The following is a 19,280-nucleotide window of genomic DNA, read 5'->3' as shown; positions in this document are numbered from 1 at the left end:
CTGAGTGGTCATCACTTAATGGAAAAAAAGGAAGAAGGAAGTTACCTTTGATAGTAGTTTGCTGGGTGGTTTTGTTTTCCCTCTGCCAGTCCATGTCATTAGCACTAACCCACTGCACAACATATTGTGTCACAGCTGATTTTTTGGGAGGATTCCATTTGAGGAAAAATGTGTCCCCTTGTGGGTCCACTTTAAATCCCTCCACTGGGTCAAGATCTGAAATGTACACTACAAAATGAGTCTTCCTATTGACATTTTTTGGCAAAATAATAAACACAACATGAATGCAAATTGATTTTAAAGGAAGTACAGTTCTCGTAGTCGGAAGTGGTACAAACAACCATAGTGAGTATCATTTTATTTCATAGAGAAACCATACAGAAGAGCATTACCGTACAATATTTATTTCTGACGCCTTTATTCCACTTAAATTTAATAGGACCACATACCAAGCGCTCTCTCTGGGATACCGAATGATGCCTGAGGAGACTCCCCCGCAGAATTGATGGCGGTGACATACACTCGCGCACTTATGTTGTCCGGCAGGGTCATCTCTTTTAAGACGGTGAACTTGTGGCTACGGAAGCTGTCAACCTCTGGCTCCTTGACAGGAATATTATCCCACGGCATATTTCTATTCATCATGTCATCTTTTCGGGTTTGAATCTTTATCTTGAAGCCCGTTATCTTTCCATTTGACAGCACAGGATTCTGTCGTGGCAAAGTAAGAGATTGTATGTAACAATAATATCAGGGAGAAAACCCCTGCAGAGAGGGTCCAATGATTTGACAGTAAAGTGCAGTCAACTTAAAAACATCCTTTTGTGGGATTGGGAGACAGTTCGGGTTAGGTCACAATTTCTACAACCGTTGATTTTGTATCCATTTACATAAATACATAATGGCAAATCTTCGAGCAATAAACAGAATGTAAAATGTTCACTCTCCAGCACGTACACACTTCCAACAATATGTGCATTTTAAATAATACTTAGACGAGTGGTGTCAAACTCATTTTTGTCACGGGCCACATTGTAGTTACGGTTTCCCTTGGAGGGCCGCTATGAATTTTGGGAAACCATGTAAATCAGGGGTGCCCAAACCTTTTGGACCGAAGATCTACTTTTCGATCAACTAACCTCCCGGGATCTACCCTTACCGGCACGCGCGCGCACACACACACACACACGCACACACACACACACACACGCCATGATGAGAAACAGCCTGACACTGAGGCATGCGATGCACTTTTGCAGCCTGTTAACTATCGTAGCTCACACGTACCATTTTAAAGTGCTTCCCTGGGCCCTCCTAGATTCCTATTCTTTGCCTGTGCCCTCGGTGAATTGTACACGAAGCAAACTCTGAATGAGAATAATGACGATAAAAGATAGAGCGCAACAGCTCTGATTACAAGCTGCAATTGCAGACTGCTGAGCGCAAACAACTTCCGGTGACGTAATCACGCGCCACCGTAAATTCAAGATTTACCTGCTTTATTTTATTTTCTAATTATTTTTTTGGGTGAAAATGAGACTGATAGGATGATTAGGGTGCAGCGTACATTAACAAAAAATATATATTACTAACATGTACAAAGACACACAAATGGTTGTTTGTTTTTTTTTCTCCTCGACACTCCTCGGATCTACTTGGGACCTGTCTTAGATCTACCGGTAGATCAGGATCGACGTAATGGGCACCCCTGATGTAAATGTTAAATCACCTCCACATATTACATATATACAGCGCACAACAAATTGATGGATAACTAGTTTTAAAATCACAAGTCAAAAATAATGACTGTTACTGTGGATTACATATGACTATTTGAAATTTTGGTTCAAACTTTAGCAAGCATCATGCATACCTGTCAACTTTTTGGAGCGGCAACCTGTATAAACTACCAAAAAAATCCTTATAAAGAGCAAAAAATCCGTATAACATACCAAAGCATTTTATATGTCAAAATAACGGCAGAAAAAACCCCACGAAATTTTCAATGATATTTATTGTAGATCTCCATAATACAATGTCTGGTTAATGTCTAATCATCATTCTACTTAGTGGCATTACCGTGTTCAGAGTTTGATTGTGCGATACGGCCATATACGTAAGATTCACCACAAAATCCGTATGAACTATGGCTAAACCGTATGAGTTGACAGGTATGATCATGGAACTTGACATGCTTGATTTGCTTTCGCGGGCCACATAAAATGATGTGGCGGGCCAGCCTTGACATCTGTGACTTAGACCTTTATGACACGGTTGTTTAATTGGGTTTTAGCTGAACGAGATTATGGAACTTACCTTACAAATAAACTTGACCTGACGCTCATTAACACGTTCGCCTTCTGTAATTATGTTCCATAAATCTGGTTTACTTGTTGGTCCTATGCCAAAGGAGAAGAGAAAATTATAGGTTTCAGCAGGATATCATTAAGATTTCTGATGAACAGATGTGATTGTTATTAAAAAAAAAACACACACACACACAAAAAAGAGGCTTTGTTTTCTTTAATTGAGGCAATTCATTTCTTTGTAAATGTAGTCTTGCAAATGTAGTAAACCCATTATATTCGAAATCATCACCCATGATACTCACTATATGCGTGTGTTTTCTCGGTCACGTTAGCACTCCAATTGCTCCAATACCCATATCCCTTGTTGACATGTTTACAGCGCACCTGAGTGGTATAAACTGTATCAGGTTGGAGGTTTTGGAGTCTAAAGGACTCAGCGTCTTTGGTAATAAGAACCATCGGTACCTAAATGACAATGAAAGGAAAAGAAATAACTTCAAAGCTCTAAACCTTTCCTATTATAACATTTAGCCCTAAAAATGATTCACAGCTGTAGAAATGAAAAAATACACTTACACTAATCCAATTGTGAGATCCATTGAGGCAATACCGGATTTGGTATTTTAACACAAAATTTTGTTTCGGAATTGAATGTTTCCAGTTTATGAGAAGGGATGTGGGAAATGATTCCTCTGAAAAGACTTCAACGCTTGATGGAGGGTTTGTTTTGGCTGAAACAAAAGAAACAGAGTTCAGATCCTAAATCATCATCATTTTCTCTTGTTTAAGTCATCAACAACATAGACACAAAAAGTAATGGTTATTTGGCTTTTGGGTGAAATCCCACGATGAACATAAAATGCATTTCCTTTAGAGGTGAACTTGAGTTGTCACTCCCTCAACTTCTGAATGACTTGGCACTGTACCTGTTCAATGTTTCGGTATTTTTGCACAAACTGTGCTTCTCTAACAAGGATCTGAAGTCCTTTTAATCATGCTCTTCATATTTTGGGATCTTGAGACCAAGATGACACCCAACAATTGATCAACAGTACTTTGCCACTACATGGTTTTAAAAAGGATATTCTCATAGAATGGGTCCGGTGATTTTAGAGTGTCAGAGGTTACAACGCAGATTCAGCGAGACTGGAAGAGTCACAGAAAGGTGTAGAGCACCGGTCACCAATGTGGTGCCCACCAGCACCAGGTAGCCCCTGAGGACCAGAACAAGAGTAGCCCGTTCTAAAAATAGTTCACGAGTGATGGGGCAGTGCTATTTTTTTTTCAAGAATGTCAAAGAAAAGATAATTTGAAAATGTAAACACTGGCCGATATTAAGGGTGTGCAAAAACAAAATCAATTCACTCAACTATCGGGATTTTATATGCCGAGATTCAATAAATCAATGTCAAAGTTCAGAATCGAATCTATGATGTTCTTCACTGCCCATGTGGGTCTGTTATTTTTACAAACATATTGAAAGTGTTGAAAAGTGCTTTTTCTGTTTGATGAGTCAACATTAAAACGCCATTCTTTTTTTGTTTCTTGAAAAGTGATGGTTTTACTGATGCAAAGATTCTGCCCAATGCCAGCAATTACGATGGAGCATTTTTTTTTTGTGTACCTATCCCCATATCCGTGCCTCGAGACAATCCTGTGCTGGAGGTCTTTGGACAATCCTTTAGCTTCATGCTTCAACTGTGAGATCTTATACTGAATACACATATGTATATTGTTCTAGAGCGTGTCCAATCAATTGAATTCATGACAGGTGGAATCCTAATAAAGCTGGAGAAATTTTAAAAAAGATAAATCGGTGGGATTGAATGTCAGACAAGTTCCAGGACTGGTATTGATATCAAATTAATTAATGTGAACAAAAACAATAGTCATCTATAATGCTAAAGCAGAGCTATGCTGACCATAATTATTCAAGGCCTTACCAAACGAGGTAGCTTCTTGTTTCAGATGTTCAGACTCGACAGTTCCCAGTTGATTGTCAGCTAAAACCCAAATTTCCAGGTCCAAATGGAACGGGAATGTTTCCATTGTCACCGCAGCAGTATTTTTTTGGGTTGACACATTGTAGGCTTTATTATTCCTGAAAAGGCATGCACAATGTACATAAACGCAGGTTCCAGTCTTAAAATGTCACAACCTTAAACTCATTAAACTCTGCTGCCAATGTTTTAAGTGTTTTTGACTGGTTTAATGTTTTTAACAATACAGGTATTGTAACTTACAACGCAAACTCTCAAACTGAATTACAGAAATGCTGAGATACAGTGTAAAAATATTTTTCACCCTCTCAGTCTGGATTTTTGGGCGGGGCTTAAGCAGAGGTAAATTGAGGCAACCAAGGAACAGCATGAGTCGCCCTCCCCACTATGTAAGTACTCATTTCAGATGTTGAGATTCTGCGCAGTTGTCACTTCCTTACTGATATTGCACTGCAGACATTACACTAATAACTAATACCTTTATAATGGTCGTTTATTATTGAGGAAAAAAATGTTTTTTTGGAGCTACAGTAAAACATCTTAACCAGGGATGTCAAAACTTGACAAAACTTTCTTCCGACAAGGGTAAATGATGGAACCCAATATCAGTGAACTGAGACAAAGCACCCGTACAAACTGGGAACAAGATGTCTCCAACAACGATCGGAGATGACAAAGGCCGACATTTAGGCTTCAATTTGAAATAAATAGTCGACAACATGTACTGGAGGTATGCAACTGCGATGTGCAGTTAGCCAGCTAGCTTTGCCTACACGCAGAAAGTACATCTTTTCTTTGGCTCCACTAGCATGGTCGATTTACAGCGTTTCGTTGTTGGTCGCGAGTGGACATGAGGAGAGGTGGTGAGGGAGTGCTGGCCCACAAAAAAAAAAAGTCAACATGAGAGCCAGCATGTGGACAGGGATTTCATGCTGGTGTGGTCGTTTTAGAGTGCCTCATTGAAGTTGCAAAGAAACGGCCTGTGACAACAATGTGCGACGAATTTCAGGCATTGGAAGCATTAAGTGCGTATTTCACGACTCAAACATGTACGATAAGTGACGTGTAGGCATAAGAAAACGTGTGATATTTTAATGGAGTGTGTTTTCAGCGCATTAAGCAAATGCATACACAGTGTCTGAAAGAGGAGAGAACGGCTGGATTGTTTATGATTTTGAAGCCTTAATTGATATATGTGACTATTTTCTTAATCAGGCAAATTTAGTAAGGTGGTTGACAACACTCCTCTCTCTGGTGTGTCAAATTTAAAAGACATTTCAGACAGACACACTTTACCGGGACTGAGGAGAGCAGATTAATTCTACTTACTGGATGACTTTAACATGTAACGTATATGTTGTCGGCATTTCCTTGATGTGGTGTTCGGGTGGTTCCCATGAGCACTTGAAGTCTTTTGACATATAACGTACCCCCTGAACTGCTATACAGGTCAGATTCTTGGGCTTCTCTGGATGATCTAAAATTGGCATTGGAAAAAAAAAAGAAACAAGTAAAAGGTAAAAGGCTATATTTCAGTTTGAGGAATTCAGACATTTTGTAACTGTGAAACAAAAAACAAAAAACAAATAAAACCTCCCACAACATTGTGGTTCTGATACACAACAGGTGCATAGCATCGGACATTTGTAATAATCCTTGAAAGTATGAGGAGTTGTAATTCATAATCAATGTTGAGGTAAGACAAAGTACTATATGTTGGCCCGCGAACAGATTGGCTCAAGTGCTTCAAAGCCTGCAGGTCTGTGATTGATGGCACGCTTGAAAGGGTCATGTTAGTTGTTTGCCTGGTACTCCACTAGTTACCGTATTTTCCGCACTAAAAGGCGCACTGGATTATGAGGCGCACCTTCAATGAATGGCCTATTTTGTAATTTTTTTCATATATTGGACGCACTGGATTATAAAACGCAATCTACAATGCATCCACTAGATAAAGCTATGCTCCTTCTGTTTGACTCGGGGTTCATCACCACCTCTAAAAAACTTAAATTAACGATTCCTTCAGTGAAACTACGAAAATTGAAAATAATGCATCAAAACAAAAAAATCAAGCAAGGAAATCACAAAATGAATTATAGAACCCCACTACAGAATTTATTTTGCCATTTCCTCGCTTGATTTTTTTTGTTTTGGTGCATTATTTTCAATTTTCGTAGTTCGTAAATTTCATAGCTCCAACAGAACGATCAGATGTCGGTAAAATGTAGGAAACTGGACTGTCCCAGAAGTGTTTATTTATTCCTTTGTTGTTTACTGTACAGTAAATATTCTCTAGTACGGACCAACTCGTGTTTGCGCTGTCCAATTTGTCCTGATAACAGAAATTCCTCATTTGGGAAATGAGCATGGTACTGTACATGTCCTTTATGAACCTGCAAGTATGTTGACAAAATGCACGTGTAACAACACAATCAATAAAATACAAAAATATACTGTCCAAAAACTGTTTATATAACGAAAACTGCAATACAGGTGTATCCAAAAAAAATCACAACAGTAAATTACGTTAAGTATTTTAATGTTTATTTTTTCCTGTCTTGGGAAAAAAATGTGTCTATTTTGGATTGTTTTGTTGGATGCATTATTTGGTTTATGACAATGTTTGCCTGCGTGTCATACAGTTTTCCTGCTAGTTGCAAGTAACTGTCCCGTTGATCACCGATGTCTGGTAATTCTTGTGCATACTGAAGGATTTTTGTTGCCATTTGCATTGCTTCCTTGCTGGATGGTGGCTTGTCATCAGGAGTTGAATCGATGCCTTGTTTTTTAAAGTTTCGTAGATTTGCGTCTTTCCGACTCCAAGTGTCTGTTGGATGTTTTTAACTTTGTGTCCAGCCTCGCTCAAACGGATGCATTTCACTCGCTCCGCTCCAGTCATTAAAGTTCTTTTACGTTTCGATGCCATGATCTACACGACGTAAGTGAATAAAATTAAGATCTTTCGCAATTACAGTAAAAGGCACGCCAATAAAAACTCACTTACACGTCGTCGTTTCGAATCTCATGATCGAAAAACGCAAAGTGAAAACGTGTCTCCGCGTCATGTCTTTTCCGTCGCATCGGGTGGGCGTTGCGTGTATTTAAGCTCCTGTGGCATTACGCCTCCATCCGGGTTAGGCTAGTGGAATTTCCGCTTACGTAAGTTCCGGTACCACGTAATATCGTAGTCAAAATGTTAATGCATAGGTTTTTATTACGGGTGAAGGATATTCCTTTTCATAGAATTCCGGGGATGGGAATATTTACTGTATTCACAAAGGAGGAAATCACAAAATAAATTCTGTAGGGGGGCTATAGAATTTATTTTATGATTTCCCTGCTTGATTTTCTGTTTTGATGCATTATTTTCAATTTGCGTAGTTTCATTGAAGGAATCGTTAATTTTCGATTTTTGGAGGTGGTCATGAACCCCTATCGAGTCGAACGGAAGAAGAGCAGGCACGGAGACGGACAAAGACGTACCTGTATTTGTTGAGACGGTCAAAACCATTACCATATTTTCCGCACTATAGGGCGCACCAAAAAGTCTTCCATTTTCTTAAAAGCTCACCGAGCGCGTTAAAATCCGGTGCGTCTTGTGTATGGTCATTACGGTGTTATGTCGACCTCAAGATGGCTCCTTGCTGGAGACATGCTTACAATGTTATAACTTGCTGTTGGTTCAGTGAACTGTGTCGCTTTAATAAGTTTTTGTTGCGGCTCTGAAAAAAGGAGAGTTGTGGTGTTGTTTTTTTTAAAACAGTCTCAACAAATGCAGTTACGTCTTTGTCCGTCTCCGTGCCTTCTCTTCTTCAGTGCGACTCGAGAGGCGTTCAAGACCGCCTCCGAAAAACGTAAACTAATGATTACTTCAATGAAACTACGAAAATTGAAAATAATAAATCAAAACTGAAAAGCAAGCGAGGATTTCCAGCCATCCATCCATCCATCTTCTACCGCTTATCCGGGGCCGAGTCGCGGGGGCAGCAGCTTTAGCAGGGAAGCCCAGACTTCCCTCTCCATAGCTACTTCTTCCAGCTCTCCCCGGGGGATCCCTAGGCGTTCCCAGGCCAGCTGGGTGACATAGTCTCTCCAGCGTGTCCTGAGTGGTCCTCGAGGTCTCCTCTCGGTGGGATATGCCCGGAACACCTCACCAGGGAGGCGTTCAGGAGGCATCCGAATCACATGACCAAGCCTCCTTTCGATGCGGAGGAGAAGCGGCTCCACTCTGAGCCCCTCCCGGATGACCGAGCTTCTCACCTTATCTCTAAGGAAAAGCCCGGACACCCTGCGGAGAAAACTCATTTTCGGCCGCTTGTATCCGTGATCTCGTTCTTTCGGTCACGACCCATAGATCGTGACCATAGATGAGGGTTGGAACGTAGATCGACCGGTAAATTGAGAGCTTCGCCCTCTGGCTCAGCTCCTTTTTCACCACGACAGACCGATACAACGTCCGCATCACAGCAGACACTGCACCGATCCGCCTGTCGATCTCTCGCTCCCTCCTGCCCTCACTCGTGAACAAGACCCCAAGATACTTAAACTCCTCCACTTGGGGCAAGATCTCCTCCCCAACCCGGAGGGGGCACTCCACCCTTTTCCGACTGAGGACCATGGTTTCAATTTGGAGGTGCTGATATTCATCCCAACCGCTTCACACTCGGCTGCGAAACGCTTCAGTGAGAGTTGGAGAGCCCTGCTTGAAGGAGCCAACAGTACCACATCATCTGTAAAAAGCAGAGATGCAATACTGAGGCCACCAAAAATGGACCCCCTCAACACTTCAGCTCCGCCTCGAAATTCTGTCCATAAAGGTTATGAACAGAGTCGGCGACAAAGGGCAGCCTTGGCGGAGTCCTACCCTCACTGGAAACGATTCCGACTTACTGCCGGCAATGCGAACCAAACTCTGACATCGGTGGTATAGTGACCGAACAGCACGTATCAGGGGGTTCGGTACCCCATACCCACGAAGCACCCCCCACAGAACCCGAGGGACACGGTCAAATGTCTTCTCCAAGTCCACAAAACACATGTAGCCTGGTTGGGCGAATTCCCACATACCCTCGAGGACCCTGCTAAGGGTGTAGAGCTGGTCCACTGTTCCACGGCCGGGACGAAAACCACACTGCTCCTCCTCAATCTGAGGCTTGACTTCCTGACGGACCCTCCTCTCCAGCACCCCTGAATAGACCTTACCAAGGAGGCTGAGGAGTGTGATCCCTCTGTAGTTGGAACACACCCTCCGGTCCCCCTTTTTAAAAAGAGGGACCACCACCCCGGTCTGCCAATCCAGAGGCACTCTCCCCGCTGACCACGCGATGTTGCAGAGGCGTGTCAACCAGGACAGCCTCACAACATCCAGAGCCTTGAGGAACTCCGGGCGGATCTCATCCACCCCTGGGGCCCTGCCACCGAGGAGCTTTTTAACCACATCGGTGACTTTGACCACAGAGATAGGAGAGCCCACCTCAGAGTCCCCAGACTCTGCTTCCTCCAAGGAAGGCGTGCTGGTGGAGTTGAGGAGGTCTTCGAAGTACTCCGTCCACCGGCTCACAATGTCCCGAGTCAAGGTCAACAGCGCCCCATCCCCACTGTACACAGTGTTTGTGGTGCACCGTTTCCCCCTCCTGAGATGTCGGATGGTGGACCAGAATTTCCTCGAAGCCGTCCGGAAGTCGGCTTCCATGGCCTCACCGAACTCTTCCCACGCCCGAGTTTTTGCCTCGGCGACCACCGAAGCTGCATTCCGCTTGGCCAGTCGATACCCGTCAGCTGCCTCTGGGGTCCCACAGGCCATAAAGGCCCGATAGGACTCCTTCTTCAGCTTGACGGCATCCCTTACTGCTGGTGTCCACCAGCGAGTGCGGGGGTTGCCGCCACGACAGGCACCAACGACCTTACGGCCACAACTCAGATTGGCCGCCTCAACAAGAGAGGCATGGAACGTGGTCCACTCTGACTCAATGTCCCCCGCCTCCCCCGGGACATGGGAAAAGCTCTGTCGGAGGTGGGAGTTGAAACTCCTTCTGACAGGGGATTCTGACAGGGGATTCCGCCAGACGCTCCCAACAAACCCCACCTGAGGGCCCCGCACACTGAACCGGATCGCTCCGGCGTGACCACGCCCTTGTCATCAGAGTTATGGAGTAAGACCTTTGTCACGTAAAATACTAGTGTGTTATGTCTTAATCTTTCAAATTCTTTCTCTCAGCTATCTCGACATTGTGTGGATTTGCTGCAGTGCCTGTATCAAAAGCTCTGCTTATCCAATTTATCACTACTGTTGTGGCACCCACGATGTCTAAATTGAATGGAATGTACCCTCTGCTGTTACTTTTGGATGGCAGTGATTCTGATGTGGAAAACAGCTCGGGTTGTGGTGACTTGTTTTCATTTAAATATCAGGATGTCGTGGACGGTGTTTACCATCTTTTCCTGGGTTCTTTTTCAGATTGATTTTTGATCTGGTGATAACCTCTTTCTTTTCGACCCCTGGGTCTACCTATGTTGCATATACGCACATAGTTCTAATATTATCCTGCAGGTGCAGTAATGTTTGTGTGTTCAGCCGGCCATGGAAGGAGTGTAGCACCATCTAGTCGAGGCATTGTAGATTGCGCCTTGTAATGCGATGCGTCCAATGTATGAAAAAAATTACAAAATAGCCATTCACTGAAGGTGCGCCTCATAATCCAGTGCGCCTTTTAGTGTGGAAAATTAAAAAAAAACAACAACACAACAGCTCTCCTATTTTTGGAGCTGCAACAAAAACTTAATTGATGAAGCAGCGACACAGTTCACTGAACCAACAGCAAGTTATAACATTGTAAGCATGTCTCCAGCAAGGAGCCATCTAGGGGTTGACGTATTCCTGTAATGACCATACACAAGGCGTGCTGTGAGCTTTTAAGAAATGGAAGACTTTTCGGTGTGCCCTATAGTGCGGAAAATACGGTACATCAACATTCAAGTTTTTCTTTTACTCTGAACATTTTTGCTGACATTGTTCCCTGTCCGTTGAGATCATTGATATCAATTTTAGACCCGTTTTATTAGGTTCCCAAGTGAAAAAGAAAAAGGAAAGAGTGATAAGGAATGTATTTACTTTAGGCCAGTGGTTCTTAGCCTGGGTTCGATCGAACCTTAGGGGTTTGGTGAATCGTTTTCAGGGGTTCGACAGAGCCTCTGCCATGGAGGTTACGACATACGCGAATCAACATGTCAATGAGTTATGACACACCTGCTTGGCCATCACTGGCTGCAGATGATCGTATTAGATTATTTGTCCAATCCGCGCTATGGGAAATTTAGTTTGATTGTATGTCATACAATTAAAAAAAAAAAAAAACTATACTTATGCCATGTAATTTTATTTACTTTTTTCTGTTTTTAATGAATGTGGTTTTTTTAGAGCTGTCAGTTTAGCGCGTTTTTATTGGTATTAATTTCAATAAATTTTAACGGGATTAATTTTTTTCTCGCGAGATTAACGCGGCACACGTCGCAGCGGATGTTACGTTGCTCTATAAATAAACCAGGAACAAAACAACAAGCGCGCTGCACAGGTCCACGCACGTTTGTTTTGCCAGCCACGGCAGCGCGAGACACCAAAAACGGATACTTAAAGAGTTTATGAATGGAAAGTTTACTTTTAAAAAGTTGCCAGATTGTTCCACTGACAAGACCAAAGTTACCTGTATGTTTTGCAGTCGTAAACTGAGCTATCATCATAGCACGTCGAGTCTGAAATACCACTTAATGGCCAAGAACACAGCTGACCTGAGTACTCCGCCCCCTCGTCTCAGACAGACAGCTATGGATCATTTCAAAGCGAAGAAAATGGATGACACGACGAAGAACAAATTTGCTGGAGCCATAGCTAAATGTATGGCTACTGCATGCAAGCCTGTCAACATTGTCCACAGCTCGACTCAAGCTGAAATCATTCGCATTGCATCTAACGACTCCACTACGGATTGCCAACGAGAGCCTACATTACAAGCTGTGTACAGAGATTGTACGTAGCGGAGAAGGCTAAGGTACACCAAGCGGGAGAAGACACTGCTTCGGGAGAGAAATGAGAGACTAGGTTGATGAGCCTCTGGTGAATAAAGAGCAGGTAGCCTGTCGAATACGATGTATGCCACTGACGCGATTGTTACTTGTTTGGAACTATTTTGTGTGGAAGGTTACAGTGTTCCGTGTCCATATAAATAAAGCAGGTAGAGCCTCTCTGTGTTCGTCTGACAGTGACGGTGCGCTGAGGCACGTCGAGAGTTCAGCGGTGCGGTGGTAGCGACCTAGCGAACACTGAAAATAAAACGTCTCCAGTGTTGTCATCGAACCAAGTGTAGTCATCCCAACTGATGTCTACACAAAACCGTAGAGAGACTTCCGCGCAAGAAGGACCAACAGAATCAACATAGCCTGACTGCTGTGTTCAAAGCAAACTTGAGAAAAACGAAATATGCAACCATGGTTTAATTCCACTATAGGCTGAGTACTAGTTTACTTAGATGTGCACTTTATAATGTTATATTGCTCTGTTTTGACTCCATAAAAAGAGCTGTTAAAGCAGCTGTTGTGTGACAAAATATTTTTTTCACTGTTGTTGATGGACAGTAATATTGTGTGAGAGATTATGTGTGAATAACTGCTCGAAGTGAAAAATGTTCATGTAAAATTGAAAATCGAAATTGTTATTTCAGTAAATATTTGCATTTTGCACATAGAAAACTGATTCATGATTCCATGTTGATGAGAGCAATAAAATGGGGAAAAATAGGACAAAAAATATATAAAAGGAAATTCAGAGTTAATTATGACAGTTGCATTTTTAATTAGATTAAATATTTTAATCGTTTGACAGCTCTAGTTTTTTTATGTCTTGAATTTGTAAAAAATCGTATTTTTATTTTTCACTAATGAAGGGTTCGGTGAACAAGCATATGAACTAGTTCGGTACGGTACCTCTAACAAGGTTAAGAACCACTGGGATAGAGGGAGCCATTATTACGCCTCTGCATCGAGAATAATTGTCAGCAAGCAGCACTAGTATTGTAACCATGTGAGATAAGTACAGGTAGAATTTTAGAATTTTATGGCACCACTATATAATAGACTGCAGGTGAATGTCATAAGAAAAATTAACAGATAACTTACAGGCTTTTGTTAGGTGGATCCCGTGAATAAATTTGCCCTTGTTGAAGAAAACATAGGAGGACTTTTCCTTGCAGTGGCAAAATAACCACTCTGACTCTTCATTGTCGACAGGGATAGTGACACTGAGTGCTGACTCATTGATCTTGGTGTACTGATTGCTTGGGATAACGATCTGTGAAAGATTCCAGTAGAGGTCATCTGCTGTGACTTCGGTTGTGCCAATGATCACACATGTAGCTGTGAAGTTAGTCCCAATCTGGAGCACTGGAGACTGTGGGGTTATAACCAAATGGCTTCCAGTTTCTGAAATACAATTACATTTACAATTAATTACAAATGATAACAGTGATTTTGAGCCATTCATTTTGACAGTCAGCAGAAAAATGCCAACAACAGTCCTATCTGCCCCCACATTTGTCCGGCCTCATACACACATAGCCGGGTAGTCTGTAAACGGGGGATAGATAGCTGTTTGGCCTGTAATCCACACATTCCACAGATTTTTCAAATCAAAAACTAAGGTTTCTGAAAACTCAAGCCCAAGTGGGGAGCTGCAGATACAGTGCTGTTCAAAATAATAGCAGTGCAATGTGACGAACCAGAATAAACCTGGTTTTTAGTAAATTTTTTATTGTTACATGCCAGACAAGTTACCAGTAGGTGCAGTAGATTCTCAGAAAACAAACAAGACCCAGCATTCATAATCGGCACGCTCCGAAGGCTGTGCAATTGGGCAAATAGTTCGAAGGGGTGTGTCCAAAAAATAGCAGTGTTGCAACCAATCTCTGAGTTCATCAATTTTGGGGAAGAAAACAAAACAAAAACAGGGGTGAATCAGGTGGCGCCTACTTAAGGATGATGAAGCCAGCACAGGTTGAACATGCATTTGAGGAAAATGGGTCGTTCAAGACACTGCTCCGAAGAATGGCGTTCTTTGATTAAAAAGTTGATTGCAGAGGGAACAACCTATAAAAATTGTTGGCTGTTCAGCTAAACGATCTCCAATGCCTTAAAATGGGTAGAAAAACCAGAGACACGCGGACGAAAACGGAAGACAACTATTAAAATGGACCAGAGAATAACCAGAATGGCAAAGGCTCAACCAATGATCAGCTCCAGGATGATCAAACACAGTCTGCAGTTACCTGTAAGTGCTGTGACAGTTAGAAGACGTCTGTGTGAAGCAAATGTATTTTCAAGAATCCCACGCAAAGTCCCTCTGTTACAAAAAAGGCATGTGCAGAAGACGTTACAATTCGCCAAAGAACACTGGCCTAAAGAAAAATGGAGGAACATTTTGTGGACTGATGAAAGTAAAATTGTCCTTTTTGGGTCTGGGGGCCACAGACCGTGTGTGAGACGACCCCCAAACTCTGAATTCAAACCTCAGTACACATTGAAGACAGTGAAGCATGGTGGTGCAAGTATCATGGTCTGGGCATGTTTCTCCTACTCTGGTGTTGGGCCCATTTATCGCATACCAGGGATCATGGATCAGTTTGTGTATGTCAAGATACTTGAAGAGGTTATGTTGCCTTATGCTGAAGAGGGCATGCCCTTGAAATGCGTGTTTCAACAAGACAATGACCCCAAACACAACAGTAGACGAGCAAAGTCTTGGTTCCAAACCAATAAAATTTATGTTATGGAGTGGCCAGCCCAATCCCCAGATCTCAATCCAATCGAGAACTTGTGGGGTGATATCAAAAATGCTGTTTGTGAAGCAAAACCAAGAAATGTAAATGAATTGTGGAATGTTGTTAAGCAATCGTGGAGTGAAATAACAACTGACAGGTGCCACAAGTTGGTTGACTCTATGCCACACAGATGTGAAGCAGTTATAAAAAACTGTGGTTATGCAACTAAATATTAGGATTGTTCAATCCTACCTTTTTTTTTGGAAATACAAAATAGTTTTGTATGGTCAACAGCAGACACTGCTATTTTTTTTAACACACCCCTTTGAACTATTTGCCCAATTGCACAGCCTTCGGAGCGTGCCGATTATGAATGCTGGGTCTTGTTTGTTTTCTGAGAATCTACTGCACCTACTGGTAACTTGTCTGGCATGTAAAAATAAAAAAGAAATACTAAAAACCAGGGATATTCTGGTTCGTCACATTGCACTGCATCTCTGGATCCGCGTTTGGCTGTGGACAGTTGTAAACGGATATTTAAGTTGCATTTTAGGACAGTCAGTCCTTCATCATCAGTCCATCACTCTGTCATGCAGCGACAGCACTGACGGCACTTGTGCAGTGGCGGTTCTGGGGGGGGGGGGCAACGGGGGCCAGTGCCCCTGTAGCACCGATTCTGGCCCCCCCTGTGGCCCCCCCTCCGAGCGCAGATTACGCAGTCGTGCCGAGTCGCCGACGCGAAAGGTGGAACCAAAGTGCGTGATTTAACATTCTAGTCGGACCCTTTAGTGCGCTGCGCCATTTAAAAATGAGCGGGAAAATGAGAAGCAGTCCGCAGAGAAGGAAATTACCACGACACGAGTGCTATTTGCGCGTGTGTGCGCGCGCGTGTGCATGTGTGTGTGTGTGCGCGCGTGTTTGTGTGTGCGCGTGTGTGTGCGCGCGTGTGTAACTTTTTTAGTCTCCCTTTTTATTTTAATTTTTATTTAACAGGATCAATATATAAGACATTGCCTTTTAAAATTTGGATAATGATATGCATGTAAAACATCTAGCTTCAGTGTATTTGCAATTTTTGTCCCCGGCAGGCTGGTACCATATCATCCCCTGGCTTGAATATTCTCAACAGACGTATTGTTACGCTTGCAGACATTTTAGCCCTCCTAATAATAATAATAATAATAATACATTTTATTTATAAGCGCCTTTCAAGACACCCAAGTCTGAAGAAATAAAAAGTCAAATAAGATTTCGAATCTGTCTTTTTAGCCCTGGGTTTAATGTGCCCCCCCATCAAAACCCCTGGCCCCAGCCCGGCCCCCTCAGTGAAATTGATCCAGAACCGCCCCTGCACTTGTGTCCTTTCAGCACAGATTGTTTCCATGTTTCCTCTCTTTTTTTTCTTCCGCCTTCCTATCTCAGCTGACAGCTTACAAACAATACAACAAAATATTTAAGTACATAGTGCACGCTGTGAGGATCAATGAATGGGCTGTATTGAGGATGCACAATCAAAATGTGTACACGCCGTCCTTTTTGAAAAGCAAATTGCAAGTTTGATGCCTGTGAAAGTGGCTAAGTATACTGTATATTCAGACTTGGATATTTTCTTTTTTCATGTTAAGCCACTCCATAGTGTGCAGTCATCTCATTACCTCTGCGTCCCGCGCCCTAGACGCATAATTTTCCCGCGGTGCGCACAGTTCCAAATAATGTGTGTTTTTGGGACGCAAGGAAATTTCTGTCAAAAAAAAACAACAACTACGGTACAGTACTTCTTTTTTTTCCAGCAAAGCAGTGTCGCAGTTCGACAATCGCCACCACTGTTGTTTTGATCTCGCGTTAAGTAATCTCGCGCAACAACATTTCCGTTCTCGCGAGACAAGATTGGCGAGATCGGCCTTCAACCTCACGGAAAGCAGACGATGCCAAGTTGTGTAACATTAAAACAAGTGTTGCGAACAAGTGTTGCGAAAGTTTATTGCGATAATAAGTTGACTTTGAGAATGTATTGCATCATTGGAAGCAGAGTAAAGAGAGGAGAATTTATAAACTCAAAGACTGAACCATGGGATGAAATAAGAACCTATTTCTCAGCAAATCGTGTATACCTGAATTAATTAAAATTTTGCAGCATTTGTTTATAAGAAATAAACCTATTATCAATTTATATTGTTGTTTGTGTTATTAAAGGATTGTTGATTGTTGTATTCTTTCGATAATTTCAAATTTGGTTACACTGATAGAACTTGTATGGGAATAAAAGTAGCAAAAGGTGGGAGAAACAATTGGCTTTACATGGAAGAAAAACAAATAGAACACGACGATTGTCAATGAATTATTATTGTTCTTTAATGTTAAATGGTTTAGAAAGTGCTTTGTTACAGCTGTTGTGAAAGCAGACAAGCATGGGTAGGTTTGATCAACCCGGTGAAACGCTGTCTGAATAAAAGGAGAAATTCGTTTTTGCCACATTGTTTCGTTCCCTCATCTTTACCTCATCAACACAATGACTTATTTTCTTAAGAATGCCGAGTCTGCAGATAGTGCTGATTTATGTTGCACTGAAAAAAAATTCCATCAAACAGCTGTGCAGTGCGCTGAGCAGTGTTGTGTCCAAGGACCGGCAACCCGAGGCCAAGGCCAAGGCCAAGGACTTGACTCCGAGGCCAAGGACTTGGAAAATTTTCCGGGGCAAGGCCAAGGCCAAGGACTTGAGAAATTTTCCGAGGCCAAGGCCAAGGACCAAGGACTTGCCTCCGAGGCCAAGGCCAAGGACTGATTTTGAAACTGAGGCCTAGCCGAGGACATGTATAAAACAATGCTATCATACCACTTGGCAGGTCTTCATGATTTGCAACACCCCTCCATCATAACCCTTTGCACTCCCTAACGTTGAATGAAGTGTTTTTATTCAAAGAGTAGAACAGTCAGGGTACGTGTTATTTATACTGAGAAAAAATAAATAAAATCATATGGTGTACATTTATGAATTAATGTTTTAGTGCGGCGGCCCGGTAGTCCAGTGGTTAGCACGTCGACTTCACAGTGCAGAGGTACCGGGTTCGATTCCAGCTCCGGCCTCCCTGTGTGGAGTTTGCATGTTCTCCCCGGGCCTGCATGGGTTTTCTCCGGGTACTCCGGTTTCCTCCCACATTCCAAAAACATGCATGGCAGGCTGATTGAACACTCTAAATTGTCCCTAGGTGTGAGTGTGCGCGTGCATGGTTGTTCGTCTCTGTGTGCCCTGCGATTGGCTGGCAACTGGTTCAGGGTGTCCCCCGCCTACTGCCCGAAGACGGCTGGGATAGGCTCCAGCACCCCCCGCGACCCTAGTGGGGATTAAGCGGTTCGGACAATGGATGGATGGATGGATGTTTTAGTGCAGTAGTTTCTTAATATGAAGTAAATCAACACTCAACAGGCATGACATGGCACGGAACACAAGTTGAGAAATGACTTTGCATAGAAGTCAATTACTGACTGCAGAAAAAGCGGTAATCTCTCAGTGATAATTTTACAGTTTACCGGCAGCGAGTCCCAGGGACTCGCTGATCAGAAAAGTATGAGTGCCATTATGGATTGAGAGAGTCCCAAATTTCTGATTCTGAAAGGGTCTACTTATTCAATTGCATATGACAATAACACAAACAACAACATATAAATACAATGATAAACAAATGCTGCAAAAATTTAAATAATTCAGGAGCAGGCCTGAGGATTTCGGAAATTCATGGTAACCGTTTTTCGGTTCCGTCGGATTACCCAATGGGAAACCACGATAACAAATGTTGGGTTCCGTAAACGTTCATCATGGGAACCCATTTTTCTATTTTGACTGATATTTATAATCAAGAATTCCGAAACTCAAAAGTATAATGTTTCAAGGGTCAATGTTTGAAAACTATGCATTAACAATGAACATTACATCAGCAGCTGTGTACCCCAGGTTTATTCCAAAAAATAAATGGATCAAAAACTGGTGTACTCATGTGGCATCATCAGAGTATTTTTTCCAATCTCACACTGCAAAGATTAATTGACTGGTAATCATTAATACAGGTAAGTATTGATGTGGCTTGACATCCTCTTCCCAAGACGATGCATGTGTAATCTACAATCAATTTGACGAAAGAATTTAACACACGTCATCATTAGTTCTACCA

At 42.4% G+C, this 19,280-nt stretch overlaps 1 protein-coding gene across 3 annotated transcripts in view; it reads right to left on the bottom strand.

Moving 5' to 3' along the window:
• The window catches only part of il6st (interleukin 6 cytokine family signal transduce), a 44,141-nt gene that overhangs the window by 13,119 nt on the left and 11,742 nt on the right, over window positions 1–19,280 (bottom strand). For 2 of the 3 annotated variants that reach the window (XM_086134276.1, XM_086134277.1), the window contains exons 3-10: window positions 13,478–13,780; window positions 5,639–5,786; window positions 4,253–4,410; window positions 2,886–3,040; window positions 2,612–2,774; window positions 2,317–2,399; window positions 450–711; window positions 46–216 (exon numbers count right to left, since the gene is read on the bottom strand). In XM_086134276.1, the coding sequence (XP_085990402.1) occupies window positions 46–216; window positions 450–711; window positions 2,317–2,399; window positions 2,612–2,774; window positions 2,886–3,040; window positions 4,253–4,410; window positions 5,639–5,786; window positions 13,478–13,780 (1,443 nt within the window). The remainder of the gene's footprint in view (window positions 1–45; window positions 217–449; window positions 712–2,316; window positions 2,400–2,611; window positions 2,775–2,885; window positions 3,041–4,252; window positions 4,411–5,638; window positions 5,787–13,477; window positions 13,781–19,280) is intronic. The other variant, XM_086134278.1, reaches the window with a different exon arrangement.

Source organism: Hippocampus guttulatus, chromosome 17 (genome assembly GCF_054856545.1).
Source record: "Hippocampus guttulatus isolate MCC_2025c chromosome 17, RoL_Hgut_1.0, whole genome shotgun sequence".
Lineage (NCBI taxonomy): Eukaryota > Metazoa > Chordata > Actinopteri > Syngnathiformes > Syngnathidae > Hippocampus > Hippocampus guttulatus.
The sequence above is the reverse complement of the archived record's forward strand: the minus strand, read 5'-3'. Positions and strand labels throughout refer to the sequence as shown.